At 40.5% G+C, this 27,359-nt stretch overlaps 1 protein-coding gene and 1 pseudogene across 1 annotated transcript; both read right to left on the bottom strand.

Annotated features, from left to right (window-relative positions):
- Window positions 1-4,660: 4,660 nt before the first annotated feature.
- Window positions 4,661-6,615, bottom strand: LOC147611955 (uncharacterized). Its single transcript, XM_086784240.1, has one exon. The coding sequence runs from the start codon at window positions 6,514-6,516 to the stop codon at window positions 4,828-4,830; it is 1,689 nt and encodes a 562-aa protein (XP_086640366.1). The 5' UTR covers window positions 6,517-6,615; the 3' UTR covers window positions 4,661-4,827.
- A 15,182-nt stretch (window positions 6,616-21,797) lies between these two features.
- LOC147611954 (uncharacterized) lies at window positions 21,798-23,260 on the bottom strand (annotated as a pseudogene).
- Between the last annotated feature and the right edge of the window lie 4,099 nt (window positions 23,261-27,359).

Below are 27,359 nucleotides of genomic sequence, written 5' to 3'. Positions count from 1 at the left end.
TAGTGCTCTGAGCAGAGCCTTGATGAGGAGCTTGGCATTCCATATGTGGTTACTCCTGGTGTAAGGAGAACCAGGTCTGTTTTGAGGACACTTGGCAGTGATCCAAGTGTACGCAGGACTATGACGGTTCGATACCCCTGTTTATAGGTTGAGATATGATGGATATACAACCCATCATTATGCTTACATGGTAAAAGCAATACATGAGGTTGAGCCCACTTGCTTTGATCAGGCAATTGGAAATAATAAATGGGAAGATGCCATGGATGAGGAAATGGCAGCATTGGATGCAAATGCAACATGGGAGTTAGTGCCTGTGCCTAAGGAAAAGAAGGCAATTGGATGTGGTGTATAAAGTCAAGCACAATGCTGATGGTTCAGTGAGCAAGTACAAGGCAAGATTGGTTGCCAAGGGCTATGCACAAACTTATGGAATAGACTATGAGGAGACATTCAGCCTGGTTGCAAGAATGGCAACCGTGAGAGCTGTCATTGCTATGGCATCAATCTAACCACTATGTGTCTATACGTAGTGGTGTCCTCCAAAATCTCACATGTATCTGTAGAAAGCTTTGTGTATTGCTCCAATGGCAATGAAATAGGCTTACAATCTATCATACCATACTTGGACAACATGTACAAGCCATACTACCTCTGTGATAACAAAATGCTATGAGATGATCTCACCACCTCTATGCCCGAGAAATTCTGTGGCTCACCTAAATCCTTCATCTCAAACTTCTTCTTCAAAAGCCTATGGACATCATGTATGTCAGCATCACTATCACCGGTGATAATCAAGTCATCCATATAGATAACTAATAGCATGATCCCTATAACTGTCTTTTCATATAAAGTGAAAAATCTACATTGAATATCTGAAATCCTTGATCTTGTTTGACCATGCTCTGGGTGCCTGCTTCAAGCCATACAAGGCTTTGCGTAACCTACACACAAAATTTGGGTGTGCATCACTCTCATAACCTGGTGGTTGCATCATGTATACTTCTTCTTGTAAATCACCATGCAAAAAGGCATTTTTTATATCCATCTAATGTAAGAAGGCATTCTTTACATCCATATGATGTAAAGACCAACCCTTTGTTATAGCCATAGCAAATGATAGCTCTCATGGTTGCCATTCTTGCAACTAGGCTGAATGTCTCCTCATAGTCAATGCCATAAGTCTACGCATAGCCATTCACACAACCAATCTTGCCTTGTACCTGCTCATTAAACCATCATAATTAGGCTTGACCTTATACACTCACTTACATCCAATTTCCTTCTTTTCCTTAGGCAAAGTCACTAACTCCCATGTTGCATTTGCATCCCATGTTGCCATCTCTTCATTCATGGCATCTTCCCATTTCTTATTTCCAAGTTCCTACTCAAAACAAGTGGGCTCCAACTCCTGTGTTGCTTTAACCAAGTAAGCATAATGATGGGTTGTATATCCATTATATCTCAACCTATCAATAGGGTACCTAATGTAAGAATATGGCACAACGAAAACAAATACAGCAAGAGAAAGTACACTAGATAATGCAATAGAGAAAATGGAGAGAATATTAAAATTTTGATTATACCAAACCGAGATAGGTACAATATGATGGTGTTGTCCACCCATGTGCCCTATGTAGAGATTAGATAACAATCTAGACAGACTCTAGATGAAGGGTGTACTAAGAGTATAGTCTCAAGAAATCGCTGAACTCGTTAGAGAAATACTCTCTCCCACCATCTGATCTCATACATTTTATTTGTATGCCTTTTTCCTTGTCAACCAAGACTTTTAATCTCTGAAAGTGAGCAAACACTCCACTTTTCTCCTCCATGAAGTAAACCCACACTTTCCTAGTGTGGTCATCAATGAATGTAGCATAATACCTGCAACCTAGAATTGTTGTAGTCTTGGTCAGTCCCCATACATCTGAATGTATAGCATCTAATGGCCATGCATTGACATGTTTTTCATGTGGGAAAGCATGTTTGGCCTGCTTACCAAGTTGGCATGCTTCACATACTTTATGTATACCATCAGCCTTAAACTTTGGCAAACCTGCAACAATATTTTGGACTTGCATAGACTTCAATCATTGTATGTTCACATGACCAATTCGCTTCTACCATATGTCAATATCTGACACCTGTTCCATGTGCAAACATGGCTGCCTTTACCTCATGCATATTCACATCCAAAGTAAACATCTTTCCATTTCTGTTACCCTTACAACCAAGCAACACTCATTTTTGAAGTCTTCCACAAAACATCCTTAAGGATTAAACCCCACTTGCAAATCCTACTCCATCATCCACAAAACATCCTTAAGGATTAAACCCCACTTGCAGACCCTACTCAATCATCTGTCTAACAAAAACCACGTTCCAATACTTCATTTTGCCATTCTGCATAGACAATGTCACTTTACCAACATACGCAATGGGATACCCATTATTATCACCTGTTTCTACATAACCTAGGTTTTTCATTTTTTGCATGTCTCTAAACTACTCACCATGACTGGTCATGTGGTTAGAGGCACCAGAATCCACATACCATATATCTTGAGATCTTGACATATCTCCTGTTATGAAACTGAGCATGTGCTGCATCACAAACAATTGCTCACTTCTATCATCACCGCCCTATTTACTAGATGATGTATAGTTGCCTTACTATAACTTTCCACTTTTAATGTCATTCTACATCATGTATGTGTCCTATCATTATGTTTGTGACACTAATAGAAAGCCAATACATGACTTTTCTTCCACCCTCATTCCAATCCTTGAATACCTTTATATATACTGGAGTGGCATTCTCTTCAGACAACTTTGGAGGCTCCTCATTGTCTCCTTCGACATAGTCCCAAAATCCTTTACCCATTAAGAAATTGGTCATTCTGAACTTCCAAGCATGGAAGTTGTTCTTGTCTAACTTCTCTTATTAACAATCTGATTGAGTCCGTCAGACATATTTGCCTACAACAATCATAAACCTATAATAAACAGACAATTTCTGTATGCAATCTGTAATACAACAGTATCTTCTGTGACTGTCGGTACTCCAGCACAACCTGTATGTCACCAGATCTGACCAGAGTACATGTATATACACCCAATATCAATAATACATGTGCAAACATTGTCTACACTCCCAAAATGCACTATTGCATTACAATAACCAGATTTCGACCAGAGATAGTTAAGTGCCATAACTTCTTGAAACTGCCGAAAATACCTTACAGTGAGACAGAACGAAGATCGAAACGTGCCCGAAAAGCAAAGCTCGTCGCAAAACTTCAGTGCAAAGTATAAAACTGTAATACAAAATACTGCACACCACACAGACATCTCCAAGCCTATGAAGACATCTCCTCAATCAGAGATGTGTAGCTCTCGAAGCTATCAAGGGGGTTTTGTACCTAAACAAGAAAGGGAAGAGATGATGATGCTCTTACCCATGTACCGCTTCCTTCCTTGCTTGTTCTTGCCTCCTTATCTCTCACACGAACTAGAGGTCTAATACAATAAAGAGAATACAGAGGAGAGGGAGAGCTTAAGTTCCTTGCAACAAGAAAACACACACACAAGAGAGTGCAAGACACAAGAGACAGATGGATGGTTGAATTTTATTCTATCTTCTTCTCTTCTTTATAACCATATAACTAAAAGATAAGAGTTCATACATAAAGGGAAAGTACTCTCCTACAATAACATGCAATGGTCGGTCCATATTGTGAACCCAACTATATGAACCGATGCTATAACTATGCCATACTCTAGTACTCCAAAGTGGCTGTTACACAACTTGTCATTCACAAGGCAACATATCAACCATAATCTCACCAACCATTCCAATGGTATAAGTGTGGAGGCTATCACCCAAGTGGGTCATGACTCATCAATGTCCGCCACTCGTCTCGTAACCCTAGTTGAGCTCGATATCTCAACAACTCTATCCACACTCTCATGCGAAGCTTTGTCATCCTTGGATCACTAGCTTGGTTAGTTGTGTGCTCACATAGAGCTCTCTAACATTCCCATAGGTTAATGCTTCATCATGGACTGCAACACAAATTCTTGGGCCACGAGCACTTTATTGGTCTTTACACTTGCATAGTGGCTAGCTACAATCCCAAGGTCTTCACCTTAGTCCATTTTGCCTACATGAGAATAATTTAGAGCTTAAAATAATCGAAGTGATTGTCATCATTGTCATTGGTTTCTTCTTCTTCTATTTTCTCCTGTTCTTTTTTTTTTTGGACTATTTTCTCCTCTTCTTCCTCAATACTTGCATAAATTTGCCTAATGTGTATCCCCAAGATTAAGAATTATATTTGAGCGAGCTTTAGAATCGTTAAGATTCCAAGGGAGGTGCGTGCAAGTGAATTTGGTAGTATATCAGGTACGGAACATGGAGTAGATCAGTCCACATATTTTCACAACTCAGAACAATGGATGAGTCCATCCATACGGCCCATGTACTATGGCTTGTGCAAGTTAGTCTTTCAAGTTTCCATAGAGTATGTGAGGATGCCATGACGAAAAATAAATAAGTAAATAACTTTGAATGATAATGCAAAGACTTTGGATAATGTATGAAAAGATAGTTGTGAGCAATGGCTTATAAAAGATTTATTCACACTTAAATTCTAGATTATTTAAAAGATTAATGCGTGACATAATACAACAGAGAGATGTGCAGAGAGAGATGAACGTTGAACCAGCTACCACGAGATCAGTCATGTCTTGGGAGGTGGACATGGCTATGAAAGAAATTATGCCTCTTGAACAGAGACGTTCTCTTGATGCGTGGGGGTTCTAAACCCTGAACAGGCTCCACATTTTGCTGCCTTCAAGCCGTTCCAGGAGTTCCTTGGCACCAGGAGTTTCGAGTTCAGCCAGTTTTGTGAGGTAGCCACAAGCGCCTGCAGCAACCATTTGCTTTCTGCACTTCTTCTTCCCCACCAGACACACGAGAGCAGAGATGGGGTACTTCTTGGCAACTCTCTGGTTGCTCGGATCCAGCAGCTGAACCATCCTCCAGATGCTTCTCTCCTCCTCGCAGAAAGCCCTGCGATTGCTGTCCACAAGAATAAGATGGAAAATAGCCTGTGCAGCCAAATCTTGGGCATTACTTGTCTTGCCTTCCAGCATCCTAACAAGCGGTGGAACACAGCCTGCCTCACAGAGAGTTTTCCGGAGGTCTACTGATCTTGCAAGATGACAAACTGCAGAGGCAGCTGATTGTTGCTCGGTCAAGAGGCCATTTCTGAGGGCTGCTACAAGCCTAGGAAGGAAGCCAGCAGTTAGCAACTCTTTCACATTGGCTCCCGAGGCCGCAAGGTTGCTGAGAGCTCCCATGGAAACTTCCTTACCCTTCGGAGATCGTGTCGTATCATAGTACACGAGTAGAGATTGAATGGCACCTTCTCTTATAATCTCCTGTCTGAGGTGTTCATCTGAGGAAGACAAGATCTGGAGCCCATCACATGCATACTCTTGTGCAAAGACTGTTCCGGAATTGATAAGCCCAATCAGCACAGGTATTGTGCCTTCCTCTGCCACAATTTGTCTGACTTCTGGTAAGCTGGAAAGGTTCCTAACAGCACCTGCAGCTGCTGCCTGTGCAGCAGGGGTTCCAGTTTGGCAGATTGCAAGCAATGCCGGAATTCCACCATGCCCCGAGACCAGGCGAGCATTCTCTGAGGTGCAGGTGAGGTTCTTGAGCACTGAGGCCGCTTTCTCCTTTGCAAATGGGCTCCCTGACTCCAAAAGCCGTACAAGAGGTGCAAGGGCGCCCTCCGTGGCAAGAAGCTGCGCACAGGCGCTGTCGGTTTGTGCAAGCCGATGCACCGCAGCTGTGGCCTTCTCTCTTAACCTAGTCACCCCAGCATCTAGCAGGTGCACCAGGGTTGGTACCCCTCCCTCTTCACCTGCTACAACCAACACATTTTTGTCATCTTCATCCATGAGCTCCACAAGGGCCTCCAAAGCCTTCTGCTTGGACTCTAAGCTCCCAATCTGCACACGGGCCAGCAAATCCCTTACAGTCCATTTGACACTTTCTTTGCTGGCTCCACCCGAGAATGTCCGGGCTGGAGGACAATCCCTCCCGACCCCGCTCTTTACAAGGAGCTCACACTCCTGCACATGCAACCCAAGCTTCATGGCGAGGGCATCAAGGCTGCTCTGCATCTGAAGTTTGCCTCCAAAAGCTTCTTCAATGCATCTTTCGGCCAGATCCCTTGTTTCTACCAAGCCTTTGACAATGTTCTGCAGGAGCTCGTTGCACAGGTCATTGTTGATGGAGCCGGAGCTGTCTTCAAGCTTTAAGAGCAGTGATGGAAGCTGTTCCAGTTTCCTGCGTATGGTGCTCCATCTACCGGTGAAGACCTTCACCTTGGCCGCATCGGAAGTGGCCAAAGTTACCAACTCCTGCACTTGTTTGAGCCTAGTTTTGCAGCCGGAAACAACGCTTCTACCATTGCCATCTTGCAGGTCCACCATAGCTTTGATAGAGCCACGACAAGCTAAAGTATAAATGTGCTGTAATGACAACAAGATGAGGAGAAATACTTTGCAGAAAATGGAAGGCAGAAAAGCTTCTTGCGGAGGGAAGAGAGAGGCCAAGCTGTTTTGTATCAACATTCAGTCAGTTAGGCAAAAGGCTTCTTTCTAGAAGCTGGTCATGCAAACTTTCCTGTAATGGAAACTACTGAGGCAACAAGAAGGGCTGCGTTAGGGCCTTGCAGAGTTTCCCTTTCAAAACTCTGAAGAAAGCCATCGTTTATGTCAGGCTGGACTTTGTGAAAATCTGTTAGTGCAACAAGAAAAGCCAAGCGCAATACTTTCCCCTTGAGGAAACTCTGAGCAGCAACAAGGGAAGACACTTCCCCGTTGTGGGCACAGAAGGCGTGTTTCAATTCATGCACAGTTTCCTCTTGCAGAAATTTCGGTGGCAACAAACGGGGAGAGAGAGAGAGAGAGAGAGAGAGGGAGAGAGAGAATCTCAACTGGATTGTGTTGGTGTGAGATAAACACCGTTTTTGAGCTGCAGCTATGGCGTCTAAAGAGAAGCGAAATCAAAGGCAAAGCAGGCTCCGGCAACTCCGTTTCTTCGGGTTGAGTTAAGATTTTTTACAATTGAATGATGCTTTCGTTGCAGCTGCGTGCAATCTCTCTCTCTCTCTCTCTCTCTCTCTCTCTCTCTCGCTAGTTTACAGTAGATCCTCTCTCTCTCTCTCTCTCTAGTTTACAGCTCTTGACCCTCTTAGTTCACATGCAATCTCTCTCTCTCTAGTTTACAGTAGATCCTCTCTCTCTCTCTCTAGTTCACAGCTCTTAACACACAGAGTTCTCTCTCTGTCTCTCTCATTCACAGGATTCTTTTCAATCTCTCTCTACTTTACAGCTCTCTCCCTAAACAAAAACGTGCACCCAATTTTTCAAGCTTCAAGGAAAAATAAAAATGTATATATATTCTCTTTTTGTTTTGGGATTTGCTTATAGCCTCAATGAGTGTTGCCCCCACAATTCCCAACTGCCAAGTCCCCAACTATTGAAACAAGTTGGTGAGTCCAAGGGATAAGAGGGGATTTTTAATATATATTTACCTTATTTAGTGTTCACTCCACTTCCTTGCCGAGGTTCCCTCACCATTTCCCTTTCTTTCTGCTGTCACCATTCCTTGGCACAATACATCCTTTGCTCGATCAAACAAAAAAAGAGTTTCTTCTTCTTTTTTTGGCCTGAGGTTTGTTTCTTTCATCACACTCCTTTTGCTTGGTCAAACTAAAAGAGTTAAAAAAGACATTAGTTTGGAGCAATGTCCACGTTTGGTCCTTATAAATAGCCACATATGGCTCTTTGACCTTGTTCTCTACCATCCTAGGGTTTGTTCACATGAGAAAGAGTGAGGCTGTTATAGCTCACCCTAATCTTCCTTGAAACACATCCAAAAAGAGATTACCTGGTGAATTGCAATTGTCGTGATGAGGAGGATCTTTCCAATGGTGGAGCTCGTGACCCTTGAGGTCTCCAAACTCTACAACTCTTTGAGAAGCAATTCTACCGTGCCTCCCGTAAGCATTGCCACACCGTCGCGTTGCACTATGGGTACTCGTCCCTCCTCTCACCTCCTTTCAATCACACACTCACTAGCATGCATTAGGGAGAGAGATTAGTAAGAGGATTAGCAAGAGCAAGACTCAATTGCACAATGGGAGAGTATATTGTATTATGAGAGAAATTCGCTTATACATGGCCATAAGTGTTCACACTCACTTAAATTGTAACTGGCCGGGCACTTTAGGTTCATAAGAGGTCTAATGCTATTATAATGACTACTCTCATAATATAACCATGAGGTACATCACTTAGGACTTCATCCTAACTTGTTACCACACACTCTTGAAGTGAAAATTGCTATAATACTCCGTCACACCATTATACGGGTACCTGTCCAAGTTATAGCTTTGGACACTATTGCTTCATATCTTGAATGTATGACCCTTTGGTGTATCTATCGTAACTCCTTGATGTAAGATAATGGCGGTAGATCTTGTTAACCCTAGAATTGGGTTAATATTCCTCCCTTCCTAATGGCCATCGCATCCTCGTGATCGCGTTGCAGACCTTTGTGTGGGGAGAATGATCAAGCTTTGTTGATGGTTTTGATGTTGAGTGACATTCAATGGTCTTTGTTCCTCCGGAGAGGAAGGAATAAGAAAAGCTAGTTAATGAATGAAGAGGTTAGTGATTTATTAGGAATTCCTAACGAGGTGGGGGGTGGGGTTTTTTGCGAATGATTACATTTTTATATTTGTGTGAGCATGTTTTTTTTAAATTGTTTGCTCACTTTGTTTTTGGTAATCATAAGCAATGTTACATGGAATTTATGTTAGTGGGGATGTTAAGAGATGTTAATAATGGGAGAGACGAGAGAGGAACGCAGACTTAATCATCAGAACGAGATGGTGATTCTCAGTTCCTCATTTGATTCATTGTGACATTCATCATTTGAGAAAACTGGCCTTTGATGATGTTCCTTTGTGTGACAGGGTTCTTGTCAAATGTTGTTGAGTAGGACTTGTTCCTGTCTTCTTCTGTCCATGTGCTTTTTATATTTTTATATATATTTAAGTGCTCTTATGAAGCATATTTACATGAAGTACAAGAATTGAGTCATATAGACTCTTATTGAACTGCTTTGTGTTGAATTAGCCATTTGTTGGTAAGAATTGGAAAAATTACATCGACTTGCGAGGCTAATATAGATATCTTCACTAAAGATTGAAGATCATTGATTTGTGAAGATGGTGGCGTCATTTGGAGAGGTTTGTAATTTGAAGGAAAATTCCAGGCGATGGGTTGTACCATTGATCGGGCTTTTGCTCACCATGGCACCCCTCATTCAAAGATATACTTGGAAGTTGTTGATGGTGAGGCTTTGGTGCAATTGTTCTCCAATTTTTGGCCGTTAAGGGATATTTCGTGAAATGGCCTAAACCCATGAAAGTTAATCCCGTGAAATGGTGTTTCCATGAAAGTGCACGCCGTGAGATGGAATTCTGTGAAGCCACAGGCCCTGATCTCGTGAAGTTGCAGGTTTTGACCTCGAAGGTTTTTTTATTTTAATTGATTTTATGGGACAGCTAGGTCATGACTTGTGAGCAACAGGTTCTTGTGCACTTATTTCTCACATCCAGAGGGGTGATAAGAGCATTGTTATTTTGTTCTTGATGCACTCATAAGTCTCTATTGTAGGCATGGGTATTAATTCTTGAATTTATTGCTCAAATGTTGTCGAGGCAGTAGAGAAGACTGCTGATTGTTTGCTTGAACACACAAGCTCTTGTATTGGTGCTCAATGCACGAGAGTGGTTGAGTGATTTGCTTGTTGTTTCTTAGGCCTCCATTCTTGTCAAACTTTAGGTGAAGCTATTAGGGTTGAAGTCAGTGAGTGATGAGGTTTTCTTCACATTGTTCGATTTTGGCAGTGATGAGATTTTGGCAACCATATGATGGAATTACCATGATAGTATCCTTGTTGTTGAAGCACATGCACAGGCACCCATCTTTGATGAACATTATAAACTAGTGGCCGATGTGCTTTGTGCTGAGGCTTCCTTCTTTGTGCAAGCTTAGGGGACTTTGTTATGCGCTTGGGTACCCAAGCTTTGGTATTTCTTTGGTAGTATCCTTGTGCGTGCGGCGGTAGTGTTTTTGGTACCCACACTTGTTGACTTGGTTGAGTTCTTTGAGGAACTCGTATAGGTTTTTGTGGACGTGTTGTGGAGAGTACTTTTCTTCTTCCTTGGCCTCCGAGTGTTGCATTGAGAAAGAGGCTTTGACTATCAATGCACCCAAATTTGATTGGCACCTTCATAGTAGCCTTGAGCTACAAGTAGCTGCTTCTCCACTAACCCAGGTAGAGCAATTAAAGGTGCTAGTGCGGATGTTATGCTAGCTTCACCATGAGAGAAGAGCATTTCTCCAAATGAGGTTTTGAGAGACTTTTTTAATCTTGTAAGGGAATTATCGAATTTCTCACGTACTTCACAAGTATATAGTTTGTGCAATCTGTCTCCAATGACTCTTTTGTAGAGAGTATGTCTTCCTCTTGAAAGGAAAAGCGATATTCCTCTGGGCTTTGTATTTTGGTTGCTGTTTTAGGATTGGCATTATGAGGCTCAATCACAATCGGCGTGACCCTGTAAGACATTCAACCAAGCTAAGCATGCTCTCTTGAGCTTGCTTTTTGTGTTCCACATATGTCATGTGATCATTATTATACATTTGGGGTGGTTGGGTGGGTTCTAGTTTCTTGATTGGTCTATGTGGTACACTGAGTGAAGAGTAAGAACTTGTTTCATCCTCACTTAGTGACGTACTAGAACTTGTTTCATTTTATGACTTTCTTTGGTTTGTCAGTTTTTCATTATGTTTATCCATGCGATGAGATCAAATTTTCTTTCAGGCTTTTGTATCCTGTGTTGCACATATGGGTTTTGTGGTTTGTGTGGTGGTCTTCGAGATGGATACTTCTACATCATGTATAGATTTTAGCTCTTTTGGGATTATGTCCTCTATAGGCTCCTTTTCCCTGCCTAATTCAACCTTGGTTTCGATAGTTTGTTGTCCCTTGTTTTTCTTGGTTTTAGAAGGTTTTGTTTTCTGTTTTAGATTTTGTTTTAAAGCATGTTCTTCTACCCATGTTGAGGTATTGTCTTTTGCATTCCTTTTTACTGTTTCTCGTGCCTTGGCTTGTAAACGTGTAAGCACATTCAAGGGCACCATGGACAATTGCCTGTTTTGTACACTTAAGATATTAAGAGTTGTATTTTGCGAGACAAGTTACATTGACGCAACTCGTCTTGGGCAATCCTGGAACATGTGTCCAATGCCACATCATTCACACATGGATCGCAAGGTGCCAGTGACTATGGGCAGCATGGAAGTATTCCAAACTGTGCAGTCTGCCACCTTGTGAGGTCCACAAGAATAGAAACACTAAAGTTCGATTAATTGCTTCCTGTGAAGTTTCTACCCTTTGTATTGTTTCTGTTTGGTGCATGAGAGATGGAGGTTTTGAGTGAATTGTAGATGAAGCGGGACACTTTTTAGTATCGTGGTCAAAGGTCTTACAATATATGCAGTATAGAAGAACAGGTGCCTTGTATGCATAATGGGGATTGGGATGGTCGTATAGTGATTGCACTCAACACAAGGCATTTCATTCCTCACTTCTTGTAGAGGCATTAAGGATGTCTAGTTTTGAAGGTTCTCATCCTCTCTTAGAGATGTTGATTGGAAGGTTTTAAGCAAGGCTACATAGAGTTCGGGGAATGTCAATTCCAAGTTTCTTTTGCCATTGCTTCACTTGTTTTAAATGAGGAACACCTCATAGCATGATCATCTTCTTCCAGCATGTTGTTATCTAAACGTATTGCTTCTTTACAACATTGATCGAATGTTTCCGGATTGGATACAATGATCAAGTTGTGTAAGATGTTATTCTTCAAGCCCATCATGAAACATCTGTTCAATTGAACATCGTTTAATTTTTCCCATGACTCACAACGTGAGTTCAAGAGTTTTATCCGAAGGATAAAATCTCTAATGGATTCATTTGGTTAATGCTCAATTGAATAGAGTTCTATTGCTGCACTCCACCGATCACCTTGTCTGGAGAAAAGCAATGTATAAAGACTGATTTCAAGGTTTTGAAGTTGGTCTTGATCGCTCGCAGGCATCAATGTGATGAAACATCGAAAAGCTTTTCCCTCTAAGCACAGGTTCGACGCATGTACCTTGGTGGGACAGTCTGGATTTCCAAAGGCTTCACATCTCTGTTCAAACATTTGAATGAATTAAATAGGGTCTGTTGTTCCGTCGTATTTGCCCATAATTTTAGAAATTTGTACGGTCGTATTTCTGTATGAGTCACTATAAGGCCGTATGTGAGTGCTCTTGTTGTTGGGAGAGACTCACTGAGTCCTTGGGCTACCCCCCTTCTTAGACTAGTTAGTATGTCCAGGGTGTGGGCATCTAGGAAAGGGTTGGTACTTATAGCATTTGCAGGAATGTTAAGGGACCAAAGCCTGGTGGGATCGAAGTGATAGGGAGTGTAAAACCCGATGACACACCAGCTATAGGAATAGCCAATGGTATCGGGAGGTGCATTTGCGACATAGATCTCAATGGCTCGAAGATGACAGCCATTGGGTTCAGGCCTTGTGTGATCCCCGGCAATCCCTCTATCGTGGCCATGTTAGAGTGCCTAAATGCTCCTTAATGAGCAACCACATGTTTTTTTTTTTGCTTTTTATATTCTCCCAAAGCCCATTATAGCCTCAAGAGGCTTGGCGTACTCTTCGTTGGGTCAAATGGGTATCCGTTCACCCTAAATAACTTAGGCGCTATACGTATGTGAACGACCTTAGAGATAATTTTTTGAAAAAAGCATATGCTAACTTCCCAGATGGAAGAGGAGATCCTAAAACCTATTTTCCATCAGTCTCAAGACGGAAAAAATTTCGAGAATTGTTTCCCTATTTCGCAACATGTTTTTGAGGGTATTCCAAAAGGAATTTTGAAAAACTCTATATGGAGGAGTTATAGTATTTTTGGAGTACTACAACTTTGTTTTCCTGAGTTGTCCATGATTTTGTCGTTTGGACCCTCAAAAAGTAACCCGAATACGGCTCGTCGTTATTTTCGCGCTATTTTTTGTGAATTTTGTGATTTTTGGGCTGTTTTTGCCTGAACTTTCGAGTCAAATTTTGAGGCTGCTGGCTGTCGGAGGCCAAAATGACTGATTTTGACTTTGGACGGCCACATCTAAAGTCGAAGAGCTCAATGTCAAATTTTTGATGAGCCCTAGAGTGCTTTCATCGGATATACGGTTTAGGAGATATGGCCCACGGGCCTCCAAACAGGGGTGTTTGTTTTTTTGGCCGACGGACCCCTTTTTACGCTGTGAAGCGAACTTCACAGATTTTATAAATTTTAACTGATTTTTTTTGGGTTGCGTGAACAAAGGGTCTCGTGTCGTAAACCCTTCTTGATTCATGCCATGAATCAGATTTCATGAAAAGGTTAAATTCGTTTTTTTTTTTGTCGCGTAAACGAAGGGTCTCACATCGTGAACCCTTATCAGTTCACGCCATAAACCGGACTTCACGAAAAAATCAAATTTGTTTTTCTTTTCTGCGGTTCTCGAGGGTGTGAATCCTTAGGCCGTGAAGTTGTAGAAAATGGTTCACGCCGTGAACCGGACTTCACAGAAATATTAAATTCGATTTATTTTTTTGGGGCACGGTTCTCGAGGGCATGAACCCTTAGGCCGTGAAGTTTTAGAAAATAGTTCACGTCGTGAATCGGACTTCACAAAAATATTAAATTAGATTTTTTTGGATACGGTTCGCAAGGGCGTGAATCCTTAGGCCGTGAAGTTATAGAAAATGGTTCACGTTGTGAACCAGACTTCACGGAAATATTAAATTCGATTTTTTTGGCACGATTTCCAAGGGCATGAATCCTCGGGCTGTGAAGTTGTAGAAAATAGTTCACTCCGTGAACCGGATGGACTTCACGAAAATATTAAATTCAATTTTATTTTATTTTTTATAGTAGGAAATACGAATTTTTCTTTTTGGGAGAAATATTTTTTGAATTTAAAATGAAAGAGATATGGGCATTTTTCCAAAAAGGTAAGTGGGAATAAAAAAAGTCAACCTTTAATGACACCCCTGGATAATTTGACAATTCATGAGCATCTACTCATTGAATGCTCATTATCCTTAATGAGTTATGTAAAAAAGTGATTAAAAATTAATCCAAGATTAATTCTTTCACTCTTTTACACTAATCAAGGACTCTAATTAACCACTAATCTCTAATTAATTCAAACAATTGAGCACATCATTGGATAGAGCAAGGGAATACTAATCTTTGTGCATCAACAACTGTGTAAATTAATCTAAAATAGGAGATTAATTAGACTCTTAATTATGGTCTCCCCTTTTAAGGAAAAATTAAGCAAAGAGAGTCAAATTTCTTCAATTAATGAAAAATTGATGTAATTAAGTGTTTTGATGCTCTTAAAAAGCTCAAAAACACCAATTTCGACTACTCATATGATCAATTTAGACTCCAATTAACACATTTTCTTTTTTTTTTTTTTTGCCTCTTGAACAAGATTAATCACCCTTAATGACAAAAACCACTCTATTAAGAGAAATTAGTCAAATTCAAGGGTTTTTTTATGGTTTTAAGAAATTTTTTGAAAGATTAAGCTATTCTTAATGCTTGCTAACACTCTAATCTAAACAATTTCAACAACAAACACACAATTAAACTAAAATTAATGATCTTAGTTCTATGTTTAACACTAAAGAGAGCTGACATTCACTAAAAATTGCATTCTATTGTATTGTTTGATGCAATGGATGCAAACTAAGCCTAATACAATCTATGTGCAAGCCCTAAGAACATGAAAAATCACAATAACAACAACCAAAACAATAAATTAAGCTAAAAATTAAGCAAAAAACATTCTTTTCAAAAACAAAAAAGATAGCTATTCTACACCAAATCACCAAATCCACATCTTTTTCATGGAAAACCATTAATCAAGATAATGGGCAATGGGTAATACGTAGATTAAGCCAAGGTATGGTTCCCCGATAGCGGCGCCAAAAATGTTATGGCTCACTGTAACCCTCCTTGAAACACATCCAAAAAGAGATTACCTAGTGAACCGCAACTGTTGTGAGGATCTTTCCAATGGCCGAGCTCGTAACCCTTGAGGTCTCCAAGCTCTACAACTCCTTCAGAAGTAATTCCACCGTGCCTCTCGCGAGCTTTGTCACACCGACGCGTTGCACTACGGGTACTCGTCTCTCCTCTCACCTCACTTCAATCACACACACGAGAGATTAGCAAGAGCAAGACTCAATTGCACAACGGGAGAGTATATTGTATTATGAGAGATATTCACTTATATACATGGCCATAAGTGTTCACACTCACTTAAACTATGACCGATCGGGCACTTTAGGCTTATAAGAGGCATAATGCTATTACAATGACTACTTTCATAACATAACCAGAAAATATAACCAGAAAGTACATCACTTAGGACTTTATCCTAACTTGCTACCACACTCTCTTGAAGCAGGAATTGCCATAATACTCTGTCACACCATTACGGGTGTCCATCCAAGTTGTAGCTTTGGACACTATTGCTTCATATCTTGAATGTATGACCCTTTGGTGTATCTATCGTAACTCCTTGATGTAAGATAATGGCGGTAGATCTTTTTACCCTAGAATTGGGTTAACAGAGGCTAACTGGTCGTCCACTGTGGGGGTCCTATTAATAGTTCACGATGCCAGCTATTGTTTAACACGGATGCATGTACTGAACTCCAGTTTGAAACGAGTAGTTACATCTACCATCAGCCAGCAAAACCAGCTAAAGGCAGTTCGCTCATCAAGACCCTTCACCTTCTCGCCTTCATCTTCTCGCTTTCACCTTCTAAACGTGACCATTCAAATTTAAAAAAGACTAAATAAAATGTCACCCACACTAGAGGTGACTAGCTGGGGAATAAGGCATGCGTGGCCTGAACTCCCCCTATCACCTCCCTGCTAGCCACCCACTAGAGGGATGCCAACTACTTTCGTGTGAACAGCCCCCTACTAGTGTGTGTGTGTGTGTGTGCATGCATGCATCCGTACATGCGTGTGTGTGTGTGTGTTTGTGTGAGAGAGAGAGAGAGAGAGAAAGATGGCATGCTTTCTTTATTTGTATCACTCTTGGGGCCACTATATTCTAAAAAAGACCTTCCTCCTTGCAAGGGAAAGGGGCAATAGTTCTTCCCCGCGTCTTCACATGACGAGCCACTGGCAATAAGAATGCCCTTTCCTATGAAAGATAAGAAAACACCCCTTCTTGACTAGGGAAACCAAAAGGGCTCCTGTAACAGTAAAAAAGAAGGGCATGCTAGGATCCAGCTTGGAATCCATTTCAGGTGCCTACCTTTCTATTGTGGGGCATGCCGGGCTCCACTCAAAACACTTGGCATCTACTTTCTTATTAGAGAGATGTTTTGTAGAAGATGTGGGGGCGTCCAATGTGTTTACTCTCTCTCTCTCTCTCTCTCTCTCTCTCTCTCTCTCTCTCTCTCTTTCTCTCTCTCTCATTATGCATGCATGCGTACATGCGTGCGTGCGTGTGTGCGTGTGTGTGTGTGTGGCTTTAGAGTATACTTTGACATGTTTCAATTTCTAGTAAATCTAGTACATGTTAATGCATACCAACTATAGTATAATCTTTCAATGTACCCACCGATACATCCAACTATGCAATAGGATGCATGTTAGTGTAGTCCAGGAGCATAAGATGGATTTTCTCATGAGTTTTTGTCATATGGGTGAGATTTTTAAAATATTTTACTATCCAATTTTTGTAAAAAGAAAGCTTGTAGAGAAGCTTGGGTTAAAATAGCCATGTAATCTATTTTTGATGGAATAAAAATACTCAAGTGGAGATGCTTTTGGCACATGCTTGGGGGGGGGGGGGGGGGGACGTTGGGACCCAATCTACAAAGTGGCAAACAACACAGTTTGGAATACTTCCATTCCCACAGTCACTGCTGACACTTTGCAACCCATATGTAAATATTGTTGCATCGATCACATGTTCCAAGAAAAGTACTTTGCAACATTTATTTCGATCACATTTAGTGCAACCTACCTCGCAAGGTACAACATTTAACATCTTGAGTGTGCAAAATGGGCAATTGTCTACGGTGCCCTTGAATGTGCTTACATGCTTTGCAAGCCAAGGCACGAGAAATAGTAAAAGAAAATGAAAAAGAACACACTTTAAAATGGCTAGAGGATCATGTTTTAAAACAGAAACCAAAAGATGAAACAAAATCTTCTAAACACAAGAAGAACAAGGGCCAACAAACTATTGAAACCAAGGTTAAAATAAAAGATAAGAAAAAGGAGCTTATGGAAGACTTAACCCCAAAAGAGCCAAAACCTACACATGATGCCAATGCATCCAACGCAAAAGCTACCCCTGAAATCATAAAACCCACATGTGCTACACATGATACAAAAGCCAGAAAGAAAGCTCGTTCTCATTGCATGGGCAAACATAATGAAAACCTGACAATTAAAGAAAGTCAAAAGATGAAACAAGTTCTAGTACGTCACTTAGTGAGGATGAAATAAGTTTTGATTTGTCACTCAATGCACCTCACAGTCCAATCAAGAAACTAGAACCCATCTAACCACACCAAATTAAACAACCATGATCACTTGACATATGAGGAATGAAAAAAGCAAGCTCAAGAGAGCATGCTTAGCATTGTTGAGTGTCACCAGGATCACTGGTTGTGATTGAACCTCATAATGTCAGACCTAAAAAAGTAACCAAAATATAAAAATCGGAGAAGTATCGCTTTCCCTTTCAAGAGGAAGACGTAGTCATCAAGCTAAGAAGAGTCAACAGAGGAAGATTGCATGAATGATGTAGTTGAAAAAAGCACGTGAGAAATTTGATGAATCCCTTACAAAATTTAAGTAGTCTCTCAAATCCTCATTTGGAGGACTACTCTTCTCTCGAGGTGAGGCTAGCATAGCTTCAACCCTTGCACCTTTAAAGTCTAACCACATGAGTTATACCAAGATCTCAAGAGCTACATAGAACATGACTATCAAGATTTGCAAGTTTCCAAATAGACCTCATTTAAAATGGTTAGTGGACCTAAGGTACCATTGTACACATTGGGAACTCTTGAAAAAACTAAGAGTCACAAAAAGAGGATGAAAGTGTGGATGGGAATACGAAACTAAAACGGATATCGAAGCTGGAACAAAAATTGAAACATACATGGTTCTGCTTGAGGATTCTATCATGGTATGGTTGGATTTCCCTATATGGGAAATAAGGTTAAGCGCAAACTCACCTTGATTAGCCCTCGAGCAAGACATAACCTTGTGACAATAGGCACTTGGGTATCATTGGGTCAACCTACAATCATCCCTAAAGAAAATTCTTTTGCAGTAGGTGCCAATGGAGAAAACATTGAAGTTCCAGGTTGCTTTAGCTATGCTACTCAAACAGTCGGTCAAATTATAGAATTTGACCTCCATGTAACCCCAAATTTTCTTGAATATGATGTCATCCTTGGTGGAACTTGGGCACGTGACTCGTGGTATTCAATTGATGAAGCCATGCAAACAGTCACCTTGAACACTCCTACAGGCATTGTGAAATTGCTCTTACAAGAGGAAGAGACCTTAGAGGAGCTAGAACTCCTAACATATCTTACTCAGAATATCCCAAGAGTTATGGTTGGATTTGAAATTTATAATACGATGAGAACACAATCTCATGACCCTCGACTTATGGGATTTGTTAGGTCAATCAACACAAAAGGCTCATCTTGAAAGAATTCGATTCACAAAAGACATGAACATGCCATGTTTGGGGTACTTTGAACAAACAATGTATAAATAATCTAACCCCCTTACTTGTAAGTTTTTTGTAGTTGAGTATGTGTTGGAAGCAAATTTGATCTTGAGGTATAAATGGACTATTGTAGCCCAAGCACCACTATGCTTTGCTAACGACAGGGTCATCATGATGGTCAATGACATAAAGTTGACTATAACATATTACAAGAAAGAGGATCCAAACCTAAGGGATTTCTATGATGTTGAACACAAAATGCTACAAGCCTCTTCCTCTCGGAAGCCCCTCTACACAAAAATCTACCATCTGTGTCAATGGCCAACTCAGACAAAGCATCTATCCCTTCAACTCAAACATAATGAATGAACTAAGCTAATTTAGCTTAAGACTCAAGCACAATTAGGTTAAAAGATTGATACTTGTACTCATAGAGAGAGGCTTGAGAGCTTGCTATATTTTTCATTGCTTGAAATGAACCCCTTTTATATGAGGAGAGTACAACAAAGCTATGTTAGCTCATGTGGGATAACTAGGTGACTTGGCACTCTAGCATCACTCATTTCAATGCTCCCCCTTGTTGATGCTAGATTGGGTACAATTTTAAATTCTCAAGAAAGTTCACCCACATAACAATGTATGAGCTAACTTATATAGAAAGGTTAGGTCTATTCAAGGTTGATTCTAATGCTAGAAATTGAGGAAAAAGAGGTAGATCTCGATATTATGGTGATGATGAGGATTTCTTATTCGGTCTTCACTTCTCAAATTTAAAGTGACATATGATGGGATCAAGAGATGCAAGCCAGAGAGACATGGAGATCAGGTTGGTGATGGTAGAATTGCTCACAAACTATGGAAGTATGGAAAAAGAGCCTAGATATTCTACACATGCAAGAGTAGTGATGTCATCTGTAGTTTGGCAAGTTGACAAACACATCAAACCTATCTTCCATGTCCTATGCCTCACACACCCATCTCTATCTTACACACACAACCCATCTCTAGCTTAAACACACAACTCATATCTACCTTACACACACACAACCTATGTCACTTAATATCCTATCGATTCCATATTATTAGAGAACGACCTGGTCTAGACTCTACACACACACACACACACACACACACACACACACATTAAAGCACCTATATCTCTATTACTCTCTAGCTCACACACCAAGTCACCAACTAACCTCTCTCTCTCTCTCTGTCTCTCACTCACTCACACACACACAACTTTGTCTCATCTTTCTTCCTCTCACACATACTCTCTCTCTCTCTCTCTCTCTCTCTCGATATCACTCTCACACAATAAATATGCTCTATGCATACATATCATTATGCATAACAACCATTATGTATAAAGCCTAATCTAGAGAGCATGCATAGAGCATAGAGCATAGAGCATGGAACATGGAGCATAGAGCATAGAGCATAGAGCATAGAGCATAGAGCATAGAGCATAGAGCTTAGAGCTTGCATACTCTATGCATGTGTAGAGCATACATACGCTTTATACATGCATAAAGCTCTTCTCATTATGCATAATAGCCATTATAGATAAAGCCTAGTCTAGAGAGCATGCATACTCTATATTCTATGCATGCATAAAGAGAGTATAGAGCTTGCATACTCTATGCATGCTCTCTTTATGTATGCATAGAGTATGCAAGCTCTATGCATGCATAAAGCATGCTTTATACTCTATGCATTCTCAAAGAGAGCGTGCATAAAGCACTTTATGCATGTATTGAGTATAAAACCAATAGTGTTAAAAAAATACATCATGTATCACCCCCAGCACCTGACTATCCAACTTTGTCCTATATCATGCATGGGGGTGATATAATTATGATTGTCTTTTTAATGCATGCATGGTGAAAAGGATTCATGTAAAGTTTATAAATAAGTTTTCCAACACTACCTCTGCTCCCACCTTGTAAATGTGTGTGTGTGTGTGGAGAGAGAGAGAGAGAGAAAGAGATTGATGGTTTGATTTTACCATACACCAGTCTCATGAGTCAAGAGAGAGATTGATGGATTCGTTTTACTAATAACTTGAAAAGAGTTATATATATATATAGATAAATAATATATAAGTCATAAAGTTCCAAATACAGTAGCATAAAGGAACCAACAACATCAAAGCCTGCAAAAAAAATATTTTAAATATTTCTTTGGGACTACCTACCTAGTACCTACGTCATGAAATTTAAGACTTTTTTGGAGGAGTGCTCAAACACGTTTCCGAATGAATGGTCAATGCTCAAATTGTAGCGAGAATTTTTTTAATAAAAAAGAGAGTAAATATTTGGATTGTAAATCATAGCCAGCAATTGTACTGAAAAATAGAGGAAATTAATGGAATCGGATAAAAAAAGGGAACTTAGTGTATTTTTATCGGGTAGAATTTTGAAAAAATGCCTAAGATTTTTCATTGCCCTTATTTTATGGATTCATTTGCTATATATTTTAGTTATAAAATGTTTCAATTTGATTCAAGAGTACACTCAGGATAGGAGTACTGCGAAAAAAAATGTTACGAGCATTCAAATTTCAGGAGTGTAGGACAGGACTCATGGCTCAAAGGATTCAATGCAGGCCTAGAATTTGAAGGGTACGCCTATTTTTTCTTTTGAAAGACTTTTCTTTAACTAGCTTTTCTTTATGAAGAGATTGGAAGGGCATATAACTAAATTTCCGAAAACCCTTCCCTTCTTTTGAAGGTTAATTTTATTTTTACCCTTCTTATGAAGGTTTTGACCCCCTTGGAATGGTCCTCCAACCTTCAAATTCTAGTGCCTTGAGAAAGCACCCTAAGTGCAAGAGCTTGTAATTTGGGTGTACAAGTCCCAAATGTCTCCCACCATTTCACACCCTCTTGCATTCTTTTCTCATCTTTTGCAATGGGAAGAGCAAACGTGCCGCTTTCTTGCTTATACTTGTCCAGCTCATCAATGAGATCTCCTTGCAAGGCCAAATCACCCTTAGTGTATTTTTCCAACAATGTCATCCATCCATCATGCACCTCTGAGTCACTATCTTGCTCTTTTCCCTTCCATACAGGGTGCAAGATATAGTCCACAGCATGCAATGGTGTGTGCATCATTCCCCATCTACCAATGCATAGATCTTTGATCTCTTTTATCTTATTGGCCTCAATGCCTTGCATGTTTTGCACTTTCTCTACCATACGATCTATAAGCTCATACATGAGGCCCATGGTGGCTCCTTCCCTGTCAGCCAAGCGGAGAATCTTCAAAATGGGAGCACATATCTTGACAATGGTTCTTGCCTCTTGCCAAAAAGATGCAGAGAACACAATGTCTGACACCTCAATTGCCTGAGGGGTCTTTGATGCCTTCATTTTTATAAATTTATCATCAATCATTAGCTTGCGCACACCCTGCATACATCTTCATCCAAGAGAGTAACTAGCATAATAAAAAAGTAGGCAAACCGAGTTGTAGAAGGCTTCACCAAGTCCTTCTTGTTGCTGAGTTTTCTAAACAATGCCAACACTGTGGACTTCCTTGTGACAAATGTGATAACTTGAGTTGCTTGGTTTAGCACTTTTGCAACCCAAGAAATTTTGCCAATGTCCTCAAACAAGAGGTCCAAGCAATGGCATGCACATCTAGTGTAGAAAATGGTCGGCCACTCTTGCTCAACCAATTCCCCAGCCCGAACGCAATTCGATACATTATCCATGCATACTTGCACAACATTTGCTGGGCCAACCTCAATGATAATCTGCTTTAAATGCTGAAAAATAAACTCCCCTGACTTGAACTCCCCAGATGTGTCCACAGATTTCAAAAATGCAGTGCCATGAATGGAGCATGCAAGAAAATTTATGATAGGCTTGCGCCTAGTGTCTGACCATCCATTAGAAACAATGGTGCATCCATATTTTTTCCATTTCTCGCGCACACCCATGATCTCATGATCAATGCATTTGACCTCATCCACTAACTTAGTGGTGCGCAAGCAATGGTAAGATGGAGGCACATAAGAAGGACCAGCATGTCCAATTGCCTTCACCATCTCCAAAAAGTAAGAACTCCTCACTTTCCAATGGGGAATGTCCTCTACATAAAAGAATCTGCGCACTGCAATGGTTGCTTGCTTTCTTGCTTGTACATTCCATGCATTTGCCAACTCCCCCTTCCCTTTAGACATCTTTCTCTTCTTACATGATGACCCAACATTTGCACTACCACTAACTTGTGCACTTCCCTGTGTGCCCATTGATGCGGACCCTGCACCCTGAGATACATCTCCACCCATATCATCCACCAAAGCAACCGGGTACAGGCCTGAGGCGAGACAGGTCACAATAGTCCACCGTCGGGTACACGCAGCCGTGCAGGGAAAGCGTCAAATCATTGTCAGCGCGCCGGGCAGACCAAAAACCCAAACGACCCAACATTTAGGGCACCGTACGGAATATCCAAACGGACATGTACGGACGCAGACGTGGGTAGGAGTATGGAATGTGAAACGGACGCATTGGAAAAAAACAGTGGTCAGGACCAAGCTGCCAAGAATTTGAAGGATTCAATGCAGGCCTAGAATTTGAAGGGTATGCCTATTTTTTCTTTTGATGAAAGAATTTTCTTTAACTAGCTTTTCTTTATGAAGAGATTGGAAGGGCATATAACTAAATTTCTGAAAAACCCCAAACAACACAGACATTGATGACCCTGACTACTTAGACTCTGGATTCTCTTTCTACAATGAGGATGCTCGGCTTGTTCATGTGAGGGTGAGAGACTCTCTTGACAGTGCAAAGCTTGGTTATACCTATGAACAAGTGGATAATCCATGAGCGAATGCAGTACCCGAGCCTCTACAGCTGTGCTCCCTGAGGGAGCCAATTTGTGCAGACAAGGAGAGATTCTCTCTCAACCATGCTCTTTAGTGGTGATCAGACCAGTTCAGGCAAAATCAAGCTTATTGACAGAGGCATCATTAAGGGGTGGCCATGAAACTCTTGTGTTTGAGGGGATTCAAGGAACGGGGCATGGAAGCTAGGTTTGATGTGTTTGTCAATTTGCCAACTGCAGATGAGCTCACTACTCTTGGATGTGCAGAATATGCAGGCTCTTTCTCAATACTCCCACAGTTTGTGAGTAATTCTACCATCGCCAACCAGATCCACATGTCTCTCCGGCTTGCATCCCATCGTAGGTCGCTTGAATTTGACAAGTGAAGAAAGCCTCATCGTCGTCACCATTATACCGAGGTCCGCCTCTCTTTGCTCTATTTCTAGCGTTAGAATCAGCCTTGAACAGCCCCAGCCTTTCTATAGTTAGCTCATGATGCATTCAAGACTTTTTACATATTAGGAATCATGGATCGCTAATTCCAGACCATGACAATATAATGACAGCTTATGTAATGAACACAATAGCTATTTGAGTGTTTTCAATACACTACGTAGTTATAGGAGAAATTCAACATCCTAATGAACCTTTGTAACTGTTTAAAATTTTTGGGCTGAGGAAACCCTTGAATAACTAAGATCTTTTCTGGATCAATTTGTACCCCTTGATGAGAAATAATGAGACCCAAAATTTCAACTTTGTTCTTGTCCATATGCACTTCTTGAACTATAGCTTTAAATTGAACTTTTGCATTCTCTTCAACACTTCCATGATCACCTCAACGCGTTCCACGCATGTCTTGGTATGAATCATGATATCATCCAAATACACCACTAACACTTTTCTACTGGCTAGGTCTAAAAATATTGTATTAACTAACCTCTGGAATGTGTTGGGAGCATATGACAACCCAAATGGCATGACCACGAATTCAAACAATCATTGGATGCCCGAAAAGCTATTTTCTGTGCATCTCGGGGATCAAGTGGTATCTGCCAGTAGCTTGAGGCTAAATTTCTAAAGATGTGAAGTACACAAATTGGCCCAACTCATCCAATAAATCATCCAATCTGGGCATCGGATAAACATCATGTATAGTGAATTTACTTAAGGGATGAAAATTGATGCAAAAAAACCAATAATCTTCATTTGGCTTTTTCACTAAATGGAGCTGTGATGCCCAAGGGCTTTGAAACGGTTTGATGACACCTCTTTGGAGCATATCTTGCACAGCCTCCTCTTTCAGTTGGTTCTCCTTCGGGGACCGCGGTTTCTAATCCCCTGTTCTGATCACATGCTGGACTCAGTGCATTTGTTATAGAAGCTTGGCTTTGAATAATTTCCTTGGCAAGACATAACACTTCTGGTAGAACATAGTATACACCATCTGCAAAGGAACATCAACCACGACACTCGATTTGTATACCTGTGTGTGATCACCAAAAAGAACAAAGATCTCTTTGGAGATGAAGTAATTGGCACCTGCAACTACTGCTCCACCAATTGATTGCTGATGGAGGAAAATGACCTACATGTATCCAGCAAAACCTCAACATCTGTATTGTAAATTAGAGCTAAAACTGTTCAAACTAAAGTTTTGGAGGCTTGAGTGGCTTGGACATGCAGGCGGGCCTCTTCCAGAACCCAATCGCTCATTAATTTTCCAGAATTGCGCCTAACATGGCCGCCGCATCCAAACCCCCGACGACCAGAACATTTTGTACATTTGGGCGGGGACGTTTGGGAGACCTGCAATACTTGGCAACATGTCCATACTTGTTGCAATTGAAACACCTTGGTCTGCCTTGTGCATCCTTGGCACAAAATATGTAACCCTGCTGAGCATTATGTACATCCACATCTTTAAAAAAAAAAAAAAATTTCACATCTAAAGTTGGGCATCCACATCTAGCTATCTTTACTTTTATTTGTTTTTTTAATGTGTAGCCCTTAAGGATTTTTTGGTATTTTAAAACTTTGTAATGTCTTCCTTTTGTGTGTGTCTCTTTGTGTGTGTGGGTGTCTCTGCGCGCTGAGAGAGAGATAGACAAACAAACAAAAAGTGAGAGAGGGATTTGTTAAATGTCCACGGAGTTCAAATATGACCTCTGGGATCACGTATAAGTCATTAGTAATACATTAGTTAGGGACTCAGTGTTCATAAGCAAAATGAAAATCCTACTAGTTGTTTAAGGGATTGTCATGGCTCGGATATTCATCAATCAAAGATTGAGAGTTAGGGACTCAAGGGATTGTCATGGCTCGGAGATTCATCATTCAAAGATTGAGGGTTTTTCAATTTTGAGGTTTGAAACTCATGATTGAGGCTACCGTTCACGAAGGGCTGTCCACTTTCCATTCTTACATTCTACCCTCACGTTCTCTGTGGCTTCTCTAATCTTGCTTTATAGTGTATATGAAGAGAGTTTACTATGTGTATGTGTGCATGTGCATACAAACATGTGTCCCATGTGTGTGTGTATATGTGTGCACATGCACCTACACTTGCATGTGCATGCATGTGTGTGTGTGTGTGTGTGTGTGTGTGAGAGAGAGAGAGAGAGAGAGAGAGAGACTCAATGTAGGCTTATGCATAAACATAGCTCTAAGACACAAGTTTAATACATAGGATTTTAGGCTTATGCATGGAGTATGAAAGATCTATGCATACATAGAGTATAGAGTATGCATGCATAGAGTATGCAAGATCTATGCTCTATGCTCTATGCTCTATGGGATTAGGCTTTATACGTAATGGTTCTTGTGCATAATGAGAGAATGCATAATGATATGCATGCATAGAGAATAGAGCATAGAGCATAGAGCATAGAGCATAGAGCATAGAGCAAAGAGCTTGCAACCGGTTTTAGGCTTATGCACAAAGAGAGCTCTATGACAGATAGTCTTATGCATAGGAGTTTGGGCTTATGCATAAAGAGAGCTATGTGCATAGTTTAGGCTTATGCATAAAGAGAACTCTATGCATAGTTTAGGCTAATTCATAAACAGAGCTCTACGACATATAGTCTTATGCATATGAGTTTTAAGTTTTTATGTTTATGCATGGGTAGATGGCAAACAACTTGCAAGAGTCTTTGTAAGTTTTTATGTTTATGCATGGATAGATGGCAAACAATTTGCAGCACGATGTGCAGTAGATATCCCAAGAGTCTTTGTAAGTATTCTACCTTAAATTGCATCTTATATTTTAAGAAATAAAGATTACCTTATAATAACATTAAATCAATGTCTATTTGTTTGAAACAGTGGACCACTCCCCTACACAAGATGAATACGATTTTGCATTACAATGGGGTATACAAGCTCTCTTTGAAAGGGTGTAAGAAGAAGGATTTATTATTATTTTTGGAGGACCTTGTTGGTTAGTATGGCAATTAAATATATTCCTAAACCCATTAATCTTTGTTTTTTCTAAATTGTATAATAGGATTAAGTTACTA

Source organism: Cibotium barometz, chromosome 46, assembly GCF_041138505.1.
Source record: "Cibotium barometz isolate CiBa-2024 chromosome 46, ASM4113850v1, whole genome shotgun sequence".
NCBI lineage: Eukaryota > Viridiplantae > Streptophyta > Polypodiopsida > Cyatheales > Cibotiaceae > Cibotium > Cibotium barometz.
Note: the sequence above shows the minus strand (reverse complement) of the source record. Positions and strands in the feature narration are given on the sequence as shown.

Coding starts and splice junctions, on each gene's coding strand:
- LOC147611955 (XM_086784240.1), bottom strand. CDS start 6,516: ATGGTGGACCTGCAAGATGGCAATGGTAGAAGCGTTGTTTCCGGCTGC.